Source organism: Heliconius melpomene, chromosome 15 (genome assembly GCF_056956725.1).
Source record: "Heliconius melpomene rosina isolate 202511_hmr_F chromosome 15, ASM5695672v1, whole genome shotgun sequence".
In the NCBI taxonomy this organism is placed as follows: domain Eukaryota; kingdom Metazoa; phylum Arthropoda; class Insecta; order Lepidoptera; family Nymphalidae; genus Heliconius; species Heliconius melpomene.
In genome coordinates this window covers 4,584,659-4,601,851 of record NC_140403.1, presented here as the reverse complement: position 1 = coordinate 4,601,851, position 17,193 = coordinate 4,584,659, and the positions used below count along the sequence as shown (strand labels likewise).

The 17,193-nt window shown below is 36.4% G+C and overlaps 1 protein-coding gene across 3 annotated transcripts in view; it reads left to right on the top strand.

Annotated features, from left to right (window-relative positions):
* The first annotated feature begins 5,925 nt into the window (after positions 1-5,925).
* rho-5 (rhomboid-5) overlaps positions 5,926-17,193 on the top strand; it is a 101,162-nt gene continuing 89,894 nt past the window's right edge. For 2 of the 3 annotated variants that reach the window (XM_085198054.1, XM_085198053.1), the window contains exon 1: positions 5,926-6,426. In XM_085198054.1, the coding sequence (XP_085054180.1) occupies positions 5,954-6,426 (473 nt within the window). In that variant the 5' untranslated portion in view covers positions 5,926-5,953. Of the gene's footprint in view, positions 6,427-7,751; positions 7,954-17,193 lie in introns of those variants that run through there. The other variant, XM_085198055.1, reaches the window with a different exon arrangement.

The following is a 17,193-nucleotide window of genomic DNA, read 5'->3' as shown; positions in this document are numbered from 1 at the left end:
ATTAAGACACTTCCGTTCCCTACATTTGGATGAATTCTGGAGGCTTAGTCTGTTAAGTAACTAAGCTTCGTTACCGGAGCGAAGTAAAAGTATTAAATATTTCATTTCTCGAGTAGGAATCGAACCCACAATCACACAGTCACATTTACAGTTGTACGTTCATGCCCTGCACCATGATATGCCTTTTGAGGCATTTATTTGCATTTCATATTATTAGATTATCTATTATTAAGATTTCACGAATCTCTTAGTATTAATACTTAACAAACTATATAAGTAGGTGATACAAAATTATGCAATGCAAGTACTGCATTCTGTGTGAAGTAACCAAAATTTGATTTAGACGTTTGTGTATTATGTAGATGTATTGCAGATCCCCGGAACGTATCTTCTAACCAAATAGAGTTAGTGTTTTACTAGGTTATGACTTTACAAGGAATTACGTGTAAATTTTCTAGTTAAGTAGTTTTTAGATGACAAATGTTTGTTATATTGTAATCAAAAACAAAAAATATATAGGTATGTGATTTACAAAATATTTGACATAATTGGAAATAGAGATTTTTAAAATTGCTATATTTTTTTCCATTAAGTAATAATATTAAAATTTAATTATGTCTTATTTATTTATTTTATTATACTTACCAATAAAATTTAAAAGTTAAAAGTTAAGTTAAGTTTTAATAATGTTTTTTAAAACACGAAAGTAATTCAGATAAATAAATAATTGTGTAATTCAAGCGGACGAAGTCGCGAGTAGGTTTCTAGTATAAATAATAAAGTTCTTTCCAATGTGATATTTGACCAAAAATAATCTCGTAAAATTGTTATTATGTAGCAATTATTAGAATAAAATGTGAAATATTAAAATGTATTTCGATATTTTACATAAGTCGACATTTTGGATCGTGCGCCGCCAATAGAGGGAACATAATGGGATTAGATGACAGGTGTCTGCGTTCGTTTGGCTGTACCCCGCTACGCCTAATTGGGTAATGGTCTCGAAAATACTCACGTATATTTTCATATTATTTTGCATGGTGGGTAATAATTTTCTTTAAAAAACATGTATATGATTAAACAATTTGCTTAATTTAGATACATAGGTAAATTATTAAGTTTTTATTATTTTTATTGATTGTTTTAGTTGAGTTAATAGTCCATTTGATGATTTTCTCATGGACAGCAGAAGCAAGAACTGGTGGTTAGAACCAGACCAAATAAAAATGTACCAAACGGGAAGCACCAGCTTTCAAAAGTTAAAAAAAATTATCAATTAATTAATCAATAAATTAAAAAAATACAAAAAAACAAAAATTTAAAAAAAAAGAAAAAGTAAGTTCTAATCTAATAAAAATTGCTACCGGGACGAGGGTAACTGGTTCACGTGTTACGTTCATTAACTCTTATTTGATTGTCGCGCCCCGCTGCCACTCGGGCTGATTCACTGTTAGACAACTTCATGGAGAATTAGTTTTTTATAGGACACGCGAAAGGTTTTTTATTATTTGGATCATAATAACGACTATTATTGCAGTAAAATACTAATTTAATTATATTTTTTTTATATTCTTGCTGTATCACAAATAGCAGAATAGGCAGAGTAAATCTGGAAATATAGTACTACGACACTTTGATCCCATTAAGGCACTTCCGTTCTCTACTTTCCGTCCAATTCTATAGGCCATGCGTATTGAAGGTCGGAACTTAGCGCCGTGCTTTACTTCGTTACCAGAGCGCAGAGCGTGGAAGTGAAATTATTGATTCTTTATTGAAAATATTACAAACTTTACGAGGACGTTGAAGCCAGTCGAAGCCTCCTGCTTGAAATCCGCCACTCAACACGCAATGTCTCCAGAATTCTGCGGAAAATGAGGAACAGAATGTCTTAAAACTAGGTTACCCTCTGTCTACACTGCTGTGCACGGGGTACAGCGTGTAAATGAATTAATTTAATTTAATTTAATTTAAAAATTATTGTAATGGCAGACACGTTTGCAATATCGTTAGAAACTGTTAAAAAAAGCTTTTAGTTTGTATCATTAAGCTTATGCTAATCGACGAATGTTCTTTGTAGACGAGAAGTTTGTAGCAAATTTTGTAAATGGGGCTCCCCCTTTCAATTGGGGTAAATGTTAGTATAATAATGGGTACAGCGAGCGTGCGTGATTGAACCAAACCCTGTTAGGGTTTTACAAGCCCCCGGGGATGTTCCATTTCGCATTGATTCTCTACCAAAAATGTATCATTACAGCTGGGTCTCTAGTTATATGCTTGCCATGTGAGTCCTCGTTATAATATTTGATACAATAAATATTATCATGTTCTTATAAAAGAAATAGATGTAAAAGAAAATGTATTGAGACTTAAATATTTCTGAAATACCGTTGTAGACTTTTGAATATAAAATATTGCTTAATACATTTTCTATGTTTATAAAAAATATTAACTTGTAAGTTTATCATATTGTAGGCACAGGGAGGCTACCTATGCATACCCCGTGTCAAGATACTCAGCCCCCCACATTCTACCAAAATTCTCGACTCCAGAACGAAGAAATGAAAATATTTAATATTTGATATTCTCGAGTGGAAATCGAACTCACAACCTGTCTCATTTACCCTTGTGCTCAAGCGCCAGGACTGGTAACTGACAACTGAGCTGGATAAGAAAATAATGATCTCTTTTAAATTATATATAGAGAAAGTATAGTTCATATATTATATTATTATTATTATATGTATTTGTCACAGCAGCTAAGAAACAATTCCAATTTCTGTACGAGACAGATACTTGTGTACACGTAGACGTTGTTGTTATTTCTGTCGGTCTGATGAGTTAAGTGAGCGAACATGGTATAGTGCCATCTTGTGTATAGTATAAACTATATTTCTATTAGTGAATGCGTGTTAATATCTTTTTTCAGCTTCACGCTGTATCCCGCATAGAGCAGGGTAGCTAGATAGAGCCTAGTGTTAAGATATTCCGTTCTCCATTTTCCGGAATTCTGGAGGCATTGCGTGTTGAGTGGTATAACTCAATTCTGTGCTTTGTCTTGTAATCACAAAAAATATATCTATTAAGAACTCTCTGACCGACCAATTAATTAGTTTTACAATTTGTTATGTGCATTTGATGTTATCTCCTAATTAGTTATACATACTAACTGGGGAACCTGGGAACCTAGACAAAAGACATTGCACTTCCCATTTTCACCTGAATCATAGAGCATTGCGTGTTGAGTGGAGGAACTCAACTTCACGCTTTGTCTCGACACCAGAGTGCCTCGAGTGGGAATCGAACCCACAATTTGTCGCGTTTACGCTTGTGCCCCTGCGCCATCACTAATCCCAAATTAAATTACAAATTGCAGAGAAATATAGAGTCTACTTGTATGTATGTTTATAAATATTTAAAGGCCATACATATATTTTATCTATTCCATCCAAGTATGGTGTAGGTTGGCAATATTTATAAGATGCTATTTTCTTCTTACTATATCCTGTTGCATTACTTGCAGCGCATCCTGTTATAGACCGGGAGGTCCATAATATCAGATTTAACTCGCTTTTGTATCCGAATTGAGGGTAAGGAGGTGTTAAGGTTTATTTTCCTATTATTTTTTTAAAGTTAATATGATATTTTAACTGCTTATGACGTTTATCTGTTTTACTTATATAAATAGTTTATATTCCTTGTTAAAAAATCAATTAACTTAGTATAATAGATGAGGGATTTTATTTACGAACTGTAAACTTTAAAATTTTAATTTTAATATTAAGAAGACAAGATACAAATATCGAAATTGGTGACTAAATTCTGGCGTGCAAGTTCATGGTAGATATCCGTTATAGGCAAAAAACCGGTTAAGTACGAGTCGGGCTCGTCCACCGAGGTTTCCGTACCAATTTCAGGATTGTAGGTCAACGGGAAGTACAACTTATAAAAGTTGACAAACTTAAGTTTGTGGGCATATGCATGGGTTTTTCCTTTATTTGTATTGTAAGTTTTCACTTCGTGCCAAATACCATAATTGTAGGCCCACGGGAAATACTCTATAGGTTTTAATTACGCAGAGAATTACATATTCTTCGCTCTGGAGTCAAGGCAAGATTGGTTGGGATAATAGGCAAGAGTTTAGAAGCGTTTGTTCTTTAATTTATATGAAATTGAAATATACTTCGAATTAAATCAGTGTTACCTGTAGATAAGATTGTTTTCTATTTCCACACTTATCGACGTACCTAACTAATATTAAATGAAAATTCCTGAAATATTAACAAAAAAACCTTTGCCTATTACTTTTTTCTCGTATTACTTCAGAAAAAGTTAGTTTTAGTCAATTGATATTAATGTTTAAGTGAAACGACGAGTGCCTATTTAGTTTAGTACTGGCAGATCCCAATATAAGTTTATGTCGATACTTACATTTTTATCAAGAAGTTCGGTGCTTAATAAGTATTAGGTATTTTCGTATTTTGAAGATTATTTAAGGGATTATTGATTTAATTTTCAAATATAAATGGTATATTTTTTATTAAATAAGTAATCTTAAATATTAGTGTTGTTAGTTTAATTATTCTTTTGTAAGGTACGCACGCTGTGCCCCTCATGTCATAAGGAGTCTAGTGTTAAGATACTCCGCTCCTCACTTTCCGCCGAATCCTGGAGGCATGGCGTTTTAAGTGAAACCAAAGCGAAGAAATAAAAACATTAAATTTTTAATTTTCTTGAGTGAGAATCGAACCGAATATTAATTTAAAAAAAAAACGGTTAAGTGCGGGTCGGGCTCGGCCACCGAGACTTCCGTACTAATTTTAGGATGGTCAATGGAAAGTACACTGTAGAACTCATAAAAGTTGACAAACTTAGGTTTGAATGAAATGAACTAGTGATACTGAGTGACTGACTGACTTTTCTTTAGTTGTTTTGTAATTTCTCCCTTTGTGCCAAAATTTCATAACTCTAGGCACGGTAAGTGCCCTATCAGTTTTGATTACGTGGATGTAAAATGCAGCAAAATCAATATCTATAAATGCTAGATGCATCTTTTGATTGCGGTAACTTGAGTTTCATTTTTTCTGTACTTCAAGGGACTATAAATCTGAATATTTGTTATAAATTTCAATTCACGAGGTAAATGGTCTTGACAGATGGACGATAAACAACCAAGCGATGCTATATCTATAGATAGCTTCCTTTTTTGCCTTTTGAGATACGGAACCCTAAAAATGTAATATAATTTCGTCCGTAGCATTTATTGTACTTAGTAGTTCAATTTCTATCTACTAATGAGTTAAAAAGTCGAATTTGTAGGTGTTCAATTAAATAGGATTACATGTGTCCGTCGGAGGCTTATTGGGAATTCAGTATTTTTGTCCGTAAGGTCTGAAGGTAGCAGCGGGCCGCGGCCGCGACGTCGATACGCGCACCGGCCTGACGTCGCCGCGCGCCCCGCACACGCGCACTGCCGCCCGCCCGCCGTCGCTCGGCACAGAGCGCCGCGCGACGCATGTCCCTCGTCCTCGCGGTGACACCTCCTCTGACGACCTCTAGGTCTGTGACGCGATAACTTGATTGATCATTTGCTCCTTTGTGAAACGGATTCTGCTAAACGAAACGTTGTGTGTTAAAACATTAAAACGGATGCCAGTCGAGTGAAAATAAACATCGGAAAGTGATATTAGCGCAGGCGCGCCGCACGCGGACATGACGAGAGCGGCCATCTTGCTCGAGGACGCAGTTTCGCCTCGCCCCAGTGTAAGAGTTTAAACGAAGGCGCCCCAACCTTGTAACGGGCAACGGAAGATGCGTCGCGCCCTGTCCTCGGCGACGGCGACTCGCTGAGGCGCTCCGCGGCGCCGCTATCGATCGCCATGGCGCCCCCGGTGTGAATGCGGACGGGCCTGCGTGAGGGGCATGTGAGCGCGGGCGGCGGCGGCGCCGGCTGACCATGGGCGAGGAGTACGCGCGCTCCCCGTGCGAGCGCTTCCCGGCGGTGGGCGCGTTCAGCGTGGCGCCGCCGGAGCGGCTCAGCCCGCCGCCGCCCGCGCCGCTGCCGGACCGCTTCTCGGCCTCGCCGAGGCGGCGCGAGGCGGAGCGCGCGCGGCGGCCGCGCTACGTACCGCCCGCGGCGCACGTGCCCGTGGAGCGCTACGTGCCGCGCCCGCCAGCGCCCGCGCCTCCACAGCCCGCGCGCGCGCCGCCGCCCGGCTACTGCGCGCTGGCGTGCCGGCCGCCCGCGCCCGCTCACCGTGCGTGCTGCGGGCCCGCCTCGCCGCCGCCGGCGCGCTACGTGGACTACGTGCGGCGGCTGGCCTGCACGCCACCGCCGCCGCCGCCGCCCGCGCTGCAGCTGCCCTGCGAGCCACAGGAGCCGCCTTGCTGTGTGCAAGCGCGACGTCGGAACCAGCCTCCACATGACTGGTGAGTACCGACACGTCAGACGTAAACACACTCGCACACATACTGAGTTACTATGAAAATGAAACAAACAAATCAAAGTTTACCCTCGGTGAAGGATACGTGATTGCACTAACAAGATTACTTACTTACTTAGCTTTAAGATGTACCCCTAGCGGGGTAGTCAGAGAAAACGAAGCGCCAAATGCTATGGTCTCCACATACTTCTTTCGCCTCGTCCACTGTCATGAACTTCTTTGTACATGCCCTCGGGGTGTTTTTAATTTTTTACGTAACCCTCCTCCAGTATCTTTGATGCTGTGTTTTCGAAGGTCAACATGATCAGGTCAGTTTGATCTACATTCATGAGCGAAATTTATTTTTCTCACAAATGACGCCAAAACAGTAGATGACGACTACTAATGGCAAAGATAAAAGGGTTTACTGTAGCGACGTGACGTGACGCCGGGCGAAGGGCGGGTATTGTAATTGGCTAATATTTCGTGAGTGGAATTGATAACGTTTGATTGATGACTGGATGACTGCCGAGCAAAGATCGAGCTTACCTACTATGAATCTATGGTTTTTAAACATCAGACTTCTTAGCAGAACTGGCTTCACAACCGGTGGTAGCTTTTTGCTTATACTTGATTGTTCATTCGACGATTCAAAAGTGCTTATTACAGTCTATTTGAACAAAGAATATTTTGAATTTTAATTTGAATTTGAATCAATATGTCAGCATAGCTGCACAGTGGCCGTCGTACACTTTACACAATGTAGAACTGGTACTGATGCTGCTATACGGCAGCGATACGTAGATATTACAGAAGTAGAATGAAAACACGATGAATGATGTGGAGATATGATCTTGGTAGAATATGTGGAGTCAGCTAAGATGACCGAATCCGGAATGAGGAGATAAATACACAGAATGGCAGGATTGGCCAGGATGTCACAGGAAGAATGAAGAAGAACGTGTCCAGGTGGTTTCGACAGAAGGAGATCTCGGTTCACCATCGAGAACACGGTATTGATGATACTGGAGGAAGGTCACCTTAAAAGTATGAGGACCTACCAGAAGATATGTATGAAGAGGTTGATGATATTATCACGGTGAAAGAAGTATATAGAGACCGTATCGCTTGGTACTCCGTTCTCTCTGGCTATTCCGCTACGAATAATGTGTGAAGCTAAAAAATAATAGTTTATTATAATTTTAAATATTTTATTGGTATTAAAATTTTTTCAAAATAATCTTTATGCCTACTTGGAACCTGTAAATATTGAAGTCCACGTGACACTAACATTATTTTTTATCTACAAGCGTCTATGTTATCAGTTGAATTGTAACAAGATAAGAGTTGGGTGTGCCGTTTTACTATTAAAGAGTGATTTGTTAAATACCTTATGTGGCATCAAGGGAAGAAAAAATAAATAAAAATAATGTGTAGTGAGTGAGAGTTTTTGTGTTTGATGAATAAATAAAAATAAAATATAGGTGTAGTGTTTTAAAAACATCAAAATCTGCAAGTAAAATATGGATGAAAAGTAAGTTTTCCAATTAAAAAAACAACAAATATAAACTTAAAAAATATATATCATGTCTCTTCTATCATGTTTCTTTATATTGCACGAAATTCACTGAATTCTAAAGATCTCAATTGGAAATATTTCGAAATTGCTGATGCTGAAGTAGGTAATTTTTGAAAATAATGAAAACTTCAAATATTTTCTCATTTAGTGTATTGTCCAGTATTTCTCTTTGAAAACTTTAAAATATAAAAATTGTATAGACATTTTAGATGTTTCAAGTAAATTTCAATTAATTAATTTATAAATTTAATAAAATAATAATTAAAAATTTTATTCTGATCAAATATGATATTAATAAAAAAAAATAAAATAATCATATAATACATTGACCACGATCTTACATTTATCTATTTTTCTTCCCTTGCTCTGGAACCGAGGCGAAACGGCGTTGTGTTCCGCCAATTACCTACCAGCCCTATCTTCACAATTCGGCGGAAACTGGAGAACGGAGTGTCTTAACACTACGAGTATGTTCCTATTGCTACTCTCTATCTCTATAAAAATGAATTTTATCATACCCGTAGTAATATTTCAATACATTCGATAGCTCGTGCATAATTAGCTATACAAGAAACACATTGATGGATGCATTTGAATAAGCGATGTTATCGATTTCCCGATGTACGCATGCTAGAAACAAAAACTTTTCAATCAATGCTTAGTTATACCGAACAGACCCGAATTTCAATGGTATGTTGTTATTTGAATAGGACCTTTGTGTATCTATTTGTAATTGTAATTAAAATGGTTTTTTTTAAAGTTAATACTGTTAAAGTTTGTTTATTTATATTCTAAGGAAATATTTATGATGTAAAATTTATAACTCACCCGTTGATTAATTATGAAATGTCGAAATATATTATACGTTATAATAGGAGGATTTATGTAAAAAAAATATTTTATTTTATTAGATTTTTTTTAGATAAGGCCGTCGTGACGCAACGGTAAAAGACGCGACGGTTGTGGGTTCAATCCCTGCCCGAGGAAGTAAAATAAATATTTACGTTTATATTTCCATTTCTTTGCTCTGGTGTCGAGGCAAAGCGCGGCGTTGAGTTCTGCCACTCAACACGCAATGCCTCCAGAATTCGGCAAAAAATGGGGAACGACGTGTCTTAACACTACGTTCCCTCTGCCTACCCTGCTGTAAGCTTGAAGCTGATTTTTTATTTATATTTTCCCAAATCAATTTAATTTAAAAGTAATCTATGTAGAATAATGGTAAAGGCCTAATGGGTAATAGAAATAACTCTAAGGAAGTAAGGTGTGTGATTTATTGATAGCGTTAGTGAAAAAGTAACTGGAGCAAAACAAGCGAATAAGGAAGATAAATGAATTACTTCCAGGAGGCCCATTGTACGAGCCCATCTAGATACTAAGGGGCTTTAGTCTCGGTCGATTGCGTATAACGTTAATTTAGAATATCCTTTTAATTTTATATATATTGTAAATACCTACAAATTTCTATTTTATAGCAGTTGTTATTTTTTTTACTGTTGTCGGTTTTAATTTATTATTATATTAGTTCTATTTATCTGTACCTGTTATATATTTTTTTGAACGTATATAGTGTTTAAAAAAGATAAATAGTATAAAAAGGCAAGAAGAATCTAGTGTCTAGGCACCCGGCTCTCCACTTTCCACCAGAGTACGAGCTTATTTGATACTTTTTTTAGCTTTACCCCTGTATCCCGTATATAGCAGGAAAGATAGAGGGAACCTAGTGTTAAGAAGTTCCCACTTTCTGCCCAAATCTCGAGGCATTGCGTGTTGCTTGGTGGAATTCAACGCCTCGCCTTGCCTTGTTACCAGAGCGACGAAATAAAAATATTAAATAATTTATTTCTTCAAAAAGGATCGAACCTACAACCCTCGCGTTTACAGGAACACGTTTATGCCCCTCCGCCATGACGCCCTCGATTAATTTAGTTACAGTTTTTAATTAAAGCTGAGTGAAATGAAATTGAACACAAACAAAATTACGGCTTCATTAGAAATGTAACGAAAAATATTTCTGATTAAAGGTGGCATTTCAATCTGTAATTGTAACGAGAATATAAAAAAGTCAGTTCAAAAAAAGTCAGTACAAAAATTTAATCAGTGTTCTTTCGCGATCGCCCGTCCGCTGTCAGCGAACATCAAAAAAGGTCAAAAGGGTTGAAGACGGCCGCCTCGTTCATTTTATAGGGGGTAAGTGACGCGGACGGACTTAGGTACGGCTACGGCGAGTGCCAGACAAATACTCGTATATTATTTAATTTTAGTGATGTGTAAACAAGATTAGTAGAATGTTAGATTGTTTATCGTTGATCTATCACTAAACACTAGTTGTTTGTTTATAACAAATAACTTTATCGAAATCAATTCAGATAATTTAAGTTTTTCACTGAATTACGTATTGTATCGTGTTCAATTAGCATTATCATTTAAAAACCGTACAAGCGCGAGTGGGGCTCGCCCACCGATGGTTCCGTACGAAAATTGGAGGCCTCGAGATTTTTCTGAAATTCAGGCTTAGCTTAGCCAGAGTCCTTTCATCTGATACCTCACTTAAACTTGCAGGTGTAATACCAAATTTTGCCCCTATTTAAGGTTTTTTTTTGGATTCAACCATAAATGTATAGTTTTCTGTTTTTTTCCTAAACCAGTACTACCGTAGATAGAGGCAACGAAATTTCATAATTCTAGGTCGATATAAACGGGCATATCATATTTTTAAGTACCTAAATATAGAAATATGATTTTATTAGGAAATCATGGGGTCGTAGATCTGATTATATGGTTTAAATTTCAATTCAATATATCCAAGCGTTTCTGAGATAAAAGACAGACGGACAGACAGACAACTGATCAAACAAATGATCTTATAAGGGTCCCTTTTTTCCTTAAAAGGTACGGAACCCTAAAAAAGGTAATTTCAGAGATTACAATAAAAATGTATTTACTAATGTAAAATGAATATATGATGTAATTAGGTAATAACCCAATATAATGGAAGATAATATAATTAATTATTCAATTACCGCTCTCCGTCGTCGGTTTCTTAGTCCTACATCAACATTTGTACAGAGAACGATATCAGTTCAAATAAAAATCGTACATTTGATTAATTTTCCACTTCAGAAGTTTCAACAATTCAGTTTTAATTGTGATTTCATTTGGATTCGTTTGGGCTTTGTTTATTCGATTTATATTGAGAAATGTTAATGTTTACTTTTTTATATATAAGAGAAATATTGTATAAAATGATTGATTTTTTCCAGTAAAATTTATCGGTAGAGTAATGTAATATACGAGTATGTGCAGGCACAATCCTATATAGAACCCGATACGTTTGAATGAAACAATGAAATGACATACTTGTGTTTCCAATTTGCAACTTTAAATTGTATTTTTAAATCTTATTTCGTTATAAGTGGGAGACAATGCTATAATCAATTAATATCTATGTCCATTCAGCATTCAGACTTCTCCCTCAGTAGGATATATTATCTAATATTCTAATAGTAAATAAAACGATTTAACGAGATATATATAGGTGGTGTCAATTTGGGTAGCAATTGATTATTTCGATTTGGATTTGTTGTTCATATCATCATCATACCTACATAGCGGTGATAGGTTTACGTGTTTAAAATCAGCTTTACGCAGTATCATATAGTTAGCATAGTTTACATAGGATAGGAAGAGGGAGCCTAGTGTTAAAATACTCCGTTCTCTATTTTCCGCCGCATTATGGAGGCATTGGGTGTTGAGTGACTGAACTCGACGCTGTGCTTTTGCTTCGACACTGGAGAGAAGAAATGAAAATATAAAATATTTAATTTCTTCGAGCGGGGATCGAATCCACAACCAGTCGCATTCTACAATGACACACTTGTGACTCATAAGTTCTTTATAAAATACTTAAAGTATAACAATGTATTTTTATCTAAAATATCATATAAACTTTCAAATTTTATGAAATCGTGAACCGTATTGTCGTTCCGAGCATAAATATTCCACTGCACTAAAATGGTGAAAACTGAAAACTTTAGTTCTTACGTCCAAATGCAACGCTAACGACTTTATGAGTGAGTTCTAATGACCTATACGGCTCTCTATGTTCCGTTGCTCTTTTTAATAAGATACTACCGCTTAAATACTTGCTAGCATAGTGTTAATGTGAAAAAAAATCATTTTTTGTTTTTTTTCTGAGGCCTCGTGGCACAGGGCACAAGGCTGTGACTGTGATTAGGTTTCCTCTGCCTATCCTGCTGTGTGCGAGATACAGCGTGGAGCTAATTTAAAATTTATTTCTTTATTTTTTCACGATGTATTTTCACTTAGCAGCGAAGGCAAAGGGAACCTAGTGTTAAGAAACTCCATTTCTAATTTTCCTGCCGAATTCCTGAGGCATTGCCTGTTGAATGGCAAAACTCTACGACGCGTTTTGCCTCGACACCTTAACATATATTTAATTTCGTCGAGTGGGGTTCGAACCCACAAACTACGTATACAGTCATACTTACCACTACGCCAGGACTGGTTCCGTGACTAAAAAAAAACCTGCTCATTTGTACTAACTTCGTGCATTATTCTTAGGCATTCCCGTTCAGAATATTGAAATGGAGAACGGAAGTTTGTAGGCGAACTGAGAACTATGTATAATAAGAACATGTACTTACTGAAACTACAATCATTGTATTAAACAGAATACCATCTCTTCAAAAGTTGACTGCAATAACATAGATTTCTGTGGGAAAGTTTTTTACTTTAATTGTTATTGTTTTGTTGATATTTTAGACAAAGCTAGTAATTAAATTTTAAATGGTAATTTTTTAATGAAAAATTTATAATATTATCATTTGTTAATTTCGTTGCTTCACGCTCTATCCCGCACTTAACAGGGTAGGCAGAAGGAGCGTGGTAACCTAGTGTTAATACACTATTCCCATTAGGAAGTGTCTTAACGGTAGAGACTGTTCCCCCCAAATTGCTTCTTTCCGTCGAATTTTAAGGGCATTGCGAGTTGGTATTGAGTTGCAGAAATGAAAATATTAAAATATATTTCATTTACTCGAGTGGGAATCTAACCCACAATCTGTGTCGTGTTAACAGTCGTTCGTCGTTCAGCTTGTGGCGCTGCGGTGTGACTAGCCTCGTTATTTTTTAAGATAATTAATATATATTTTAAATTCCGATTTCAATATATTTACAATGAAATTTCTACTTCATAGCTAAGAATGCAGAAAAAACAAGCACAATCATTCTCATTTCCTCATCTCCTTTAAAAAATATATTATTATATAACTCTAGGAATTATTTTAGCAGCATCCATTTCTTCTTTGCTGACAGTTATTCGACTTCGCAATTTTCACGTTTCTGTCTCTTTCCGAATTCACCTATGTGTACGAACGACGTACAGTCCTCAACACTTGCAAATTGCTTGTAGAATTATGGCCCTTATTCTCAATGCCATAAGAAATAATGAAAGTCTCTTCGTGTGGTCGACTGTACGTGTCGAGAGCGGCAGTCGACCCAGTTGCCCGTTGCAACGTTTATATGCCTTCACAACTACCCTACGTAATTTAACTCTATGAAAAGTGTATGCGAGTTTCGCGATGTGATACAACTTTCGAAATTATATAACTTTTTTTTGTGCATCGATGATTTTGTTTATATTTTAAAAACGCTTTTTTATGAATTATTTTACCTGTTTTTTTAGGTTATTATTACATATAAATATATTGTTGTGGATTCGATTCCCGCTCGAGGAAATAAAATATTTATTTACATTCACATTTTCGTTTCTTCGCTCAGGTGTCAAGGTAGAGAGCGGCGTTGAGTTCGGCCACTCAACACAGAATGTCTCCAGAATTGGCGGAAGGTAGAGGAACGGAGTGTATTAACCACTAGTTTCCCTCTGTTTATCTTCCTGCGTGCGGCATACAGCGTAAAGCTGATAAAAAAAACTGAAGTAAAAATATTCTATCCTTACTTATTGTAGTTACTGTTGATATTGTTACTTTTTAAATTCACGTGAAATAATTAAAAAGCAGTTTAAAATTTCAATGTCGGTCGCTATCTTTTCTGATCGCAGCCGTTTAGCGAAGCGTTGTCTTGGCGCACGCCCAGCCCACTTGGCAACGAAATTCCTTTTGAATTATCTGATACAATTTCTAGCTCTTTTTATCTTATTCTGATTAAAGACCCAATTTTTTCAAATATATAAGATATTAATCTATATTTGTTATCAATAATAAATATTTATTAAATTTAAAGTAATTATTTATTTAACGAATATCATTTAATTTTTTTAATTTATTTACCGCTCACAGCAGGGTAGGCAGAGGGAGCCTAGTGTTAAAACTCTCCGTTGCTCATTTTTCTTCGATATCTGGAGGCATTGTGTGTTAAGTGGCGGAACACCCGACACCAAAGCGAAAAAATGAAAATAGTACACTCGAGCTTTGTTAAGAAAGTTGCACAGAAATTACATGTTTACATTTAACAATTTCATAAACAATCAATTATATGTTTATATATTTTTTAATATATAAACAAAATACACATTTTAACTCTATAACGAAGTAAGAACAAATATTCTGTGATTCTTATTATGCTTACAGCATCTTATGTCCAACTTTATATAATAAATAATCATTGATTTAAATTCTCAAGTGTTGGTAGACTGTTTATCGAGAACTTTAAAGTTTTACGTTAATTCTATTCAAAGTTTATTTTTCTTTAGAGAGAATTGGAAGTGGAACCACAGCGGCAGTGAACTGGCAACTAATCTCGCTAATGTGTTAAACTCAGTTAGCTTTCTAGTACTAACAACTGTGCTTTATCATGATTAAACCAGAATTTGTATTTTTTTAATGGTTCTGTACCCAAAGGGTAAAATAGGGGACAACGGAATAGGGTCCCCCTATTCCGTTGTCCATCTGTCTGTCTGTCTGTCTGTTACTAGGCTGTATCTCATAAACCATTATAATTACAGTTCAAATTTTTATTTTCACAGATAATTTATTTCTGTTGCCGCTAGAATAGCAAATACTTAAAAGAAAATGGCTCCAACACAAATTTGCCTTTATAGGAGGCGTGGGTATTAACATATTTGATTAAATATTGTTACTAATGTATTTTATAACAATTTTAGTACTTTACTTGTAAAGAGGTCATCTATTTCAAAAGCTTACTAGGTTATCTCCACTCAGCTATAGATAGATGCGAGTGAATAAATAAAGCCAAAGCAAAACTATTAATGTTGGCTGCCTCCTCGGTCGCTGGACGTCTAGCTGGGCCTCCCACGGGAGGCATTCTAGATCATCCTATCACTCGCTCATCCCCTCCCCCACGAAATCTCTCACAGGTTTTCCCTGACTTCCCCTTGGCTCCAAGGCCAACCCCCGAGGACGCAGCAGTGTTAACAGTTGCCGCAAGAAACCACGGTCAGGGGACGTTCGTCCTGGCACCGTTCCCCGGTTCACAACAGAAATAACTATTAATGTCGTATCTACACAAAACAAATTTCACACAAAGTCTCCTTCACTCACAGATGCGCTCAATTTTCGATCACGTACAACTAAAATCGACTTTTCGACTAAACGACATCGACATTGAAGTTCTTCAATCTCGGAGTTTCAGACGAATTACCTCGGGCCATCACGCCCCTTGTCTCTAAAATAAAAGTTCTCCCTGATTCCTTTGAACGAAAGGTTGTTTGAAGCGGTCTTATTTCTCAACTTTGAACCACCAACTTAAAAACAACTTTGGATGTTTCACTTCAAATTTTAATTTGTAGGAATGTTACGTTACATACATAAGCCTTTGAAATTCTCATATATAACTAACTAACTACACGCGCGCGGCTTCGCTCGCTTCAGTTTATACATTATAGCTTACGAGTATGTATTATCCTGTAGCATAAATTATATTACTGTAATGTTTCATCTAAATCCGTTCTGTAGTTTTTGCGTGAAAATGCAACAAACCTCCATGCTCATAAACTTTCACGTTGATATAATGTTTTCTAGAGAAGTTAGGTTCATTTTATCGGCAACAAACATTGTACCTATAAACAACAAATCCTTACAGTATCATTTTTACTATTTTTATAATGCAATTCTACACATAGTAAAGAAAAATACTTTTAAAGAAAACATAGATATGACACCATCATGTCGCAGTGGCACAAGGGTGTGATTGTAACACGACGGTTGTGGGTTCATTTCATTTTCATTTCTTCGCTCTGGTGTCGAGGCAAAGTGCGGCGTAGAGTTCCGCCACTCAACATGCAACGCCACCATAATTCGTTGGAAACTGGGGAACGGAGTGTCTTAACACTTGGTGTGTGACATAAACAATTAATGATATAAAATTACAATATTATTTATTCATTGTTTTTGACAGTTACTTTCTTTAGTAGGTCGGACGTGGGAAAGCATCAATCACTCGCCGGTAACCGCATTACTACGCTTGTAATTGTGATCTCGCCCGAGGGTATTGGCATCTTTGTTATCGATCGCTCCCATTCTCGGGATCTGTCTCGGATCTCGATTAAAATTTTATGGCGTTCTTAAATTGTGACGTTATTTCTCTCTCTTTCTCTCTCTCTCTGTCGTCATATTTATATTTATAAACACATCGTCTGTGAAACAAAGAATTGAATTGAAAAGGACAAAACCTGCTAACTATTAAGCAGGAGAGTTACAAGGAGAAAGAGAAAGACTTTATGCTTATATCTAATAACATTTGGCTCGCGTCGTAGTTTTTTTAAAAAACAACCGGATCGCACGTATTCACTCACATATGTAGGTTTAAAATATTAAAAAAGTCAGATTTTTAGAGATATCTTAAAACGGGGGTAGTATATGAATTCTTTTACCTACAAAATTTTTTAGCATTTCTGTTAAACACCGCTATAAATCATTAATGTTGACAAGGACATTTTTAATTGTTCGCGTTATTTAGAAAGGGTTGCTTTAATATTTATTGTAAAGAATATTTTTAGAACCTTGAAAATTTTGACCTTAGGAATTAAATTATATTTAAATCGTACATTGGATATAAAAAATCAATAATTAGACACTTAGACCCTAACCTAACCTATTCTGTCAAACTGTATTTGTTTTTTTTTTTTCTAAATTTCACATTTTTATTTCTTTGCTCTGGTGTCGAGGCCAAGCGCGGCGTTGAGTTCTGCCACTC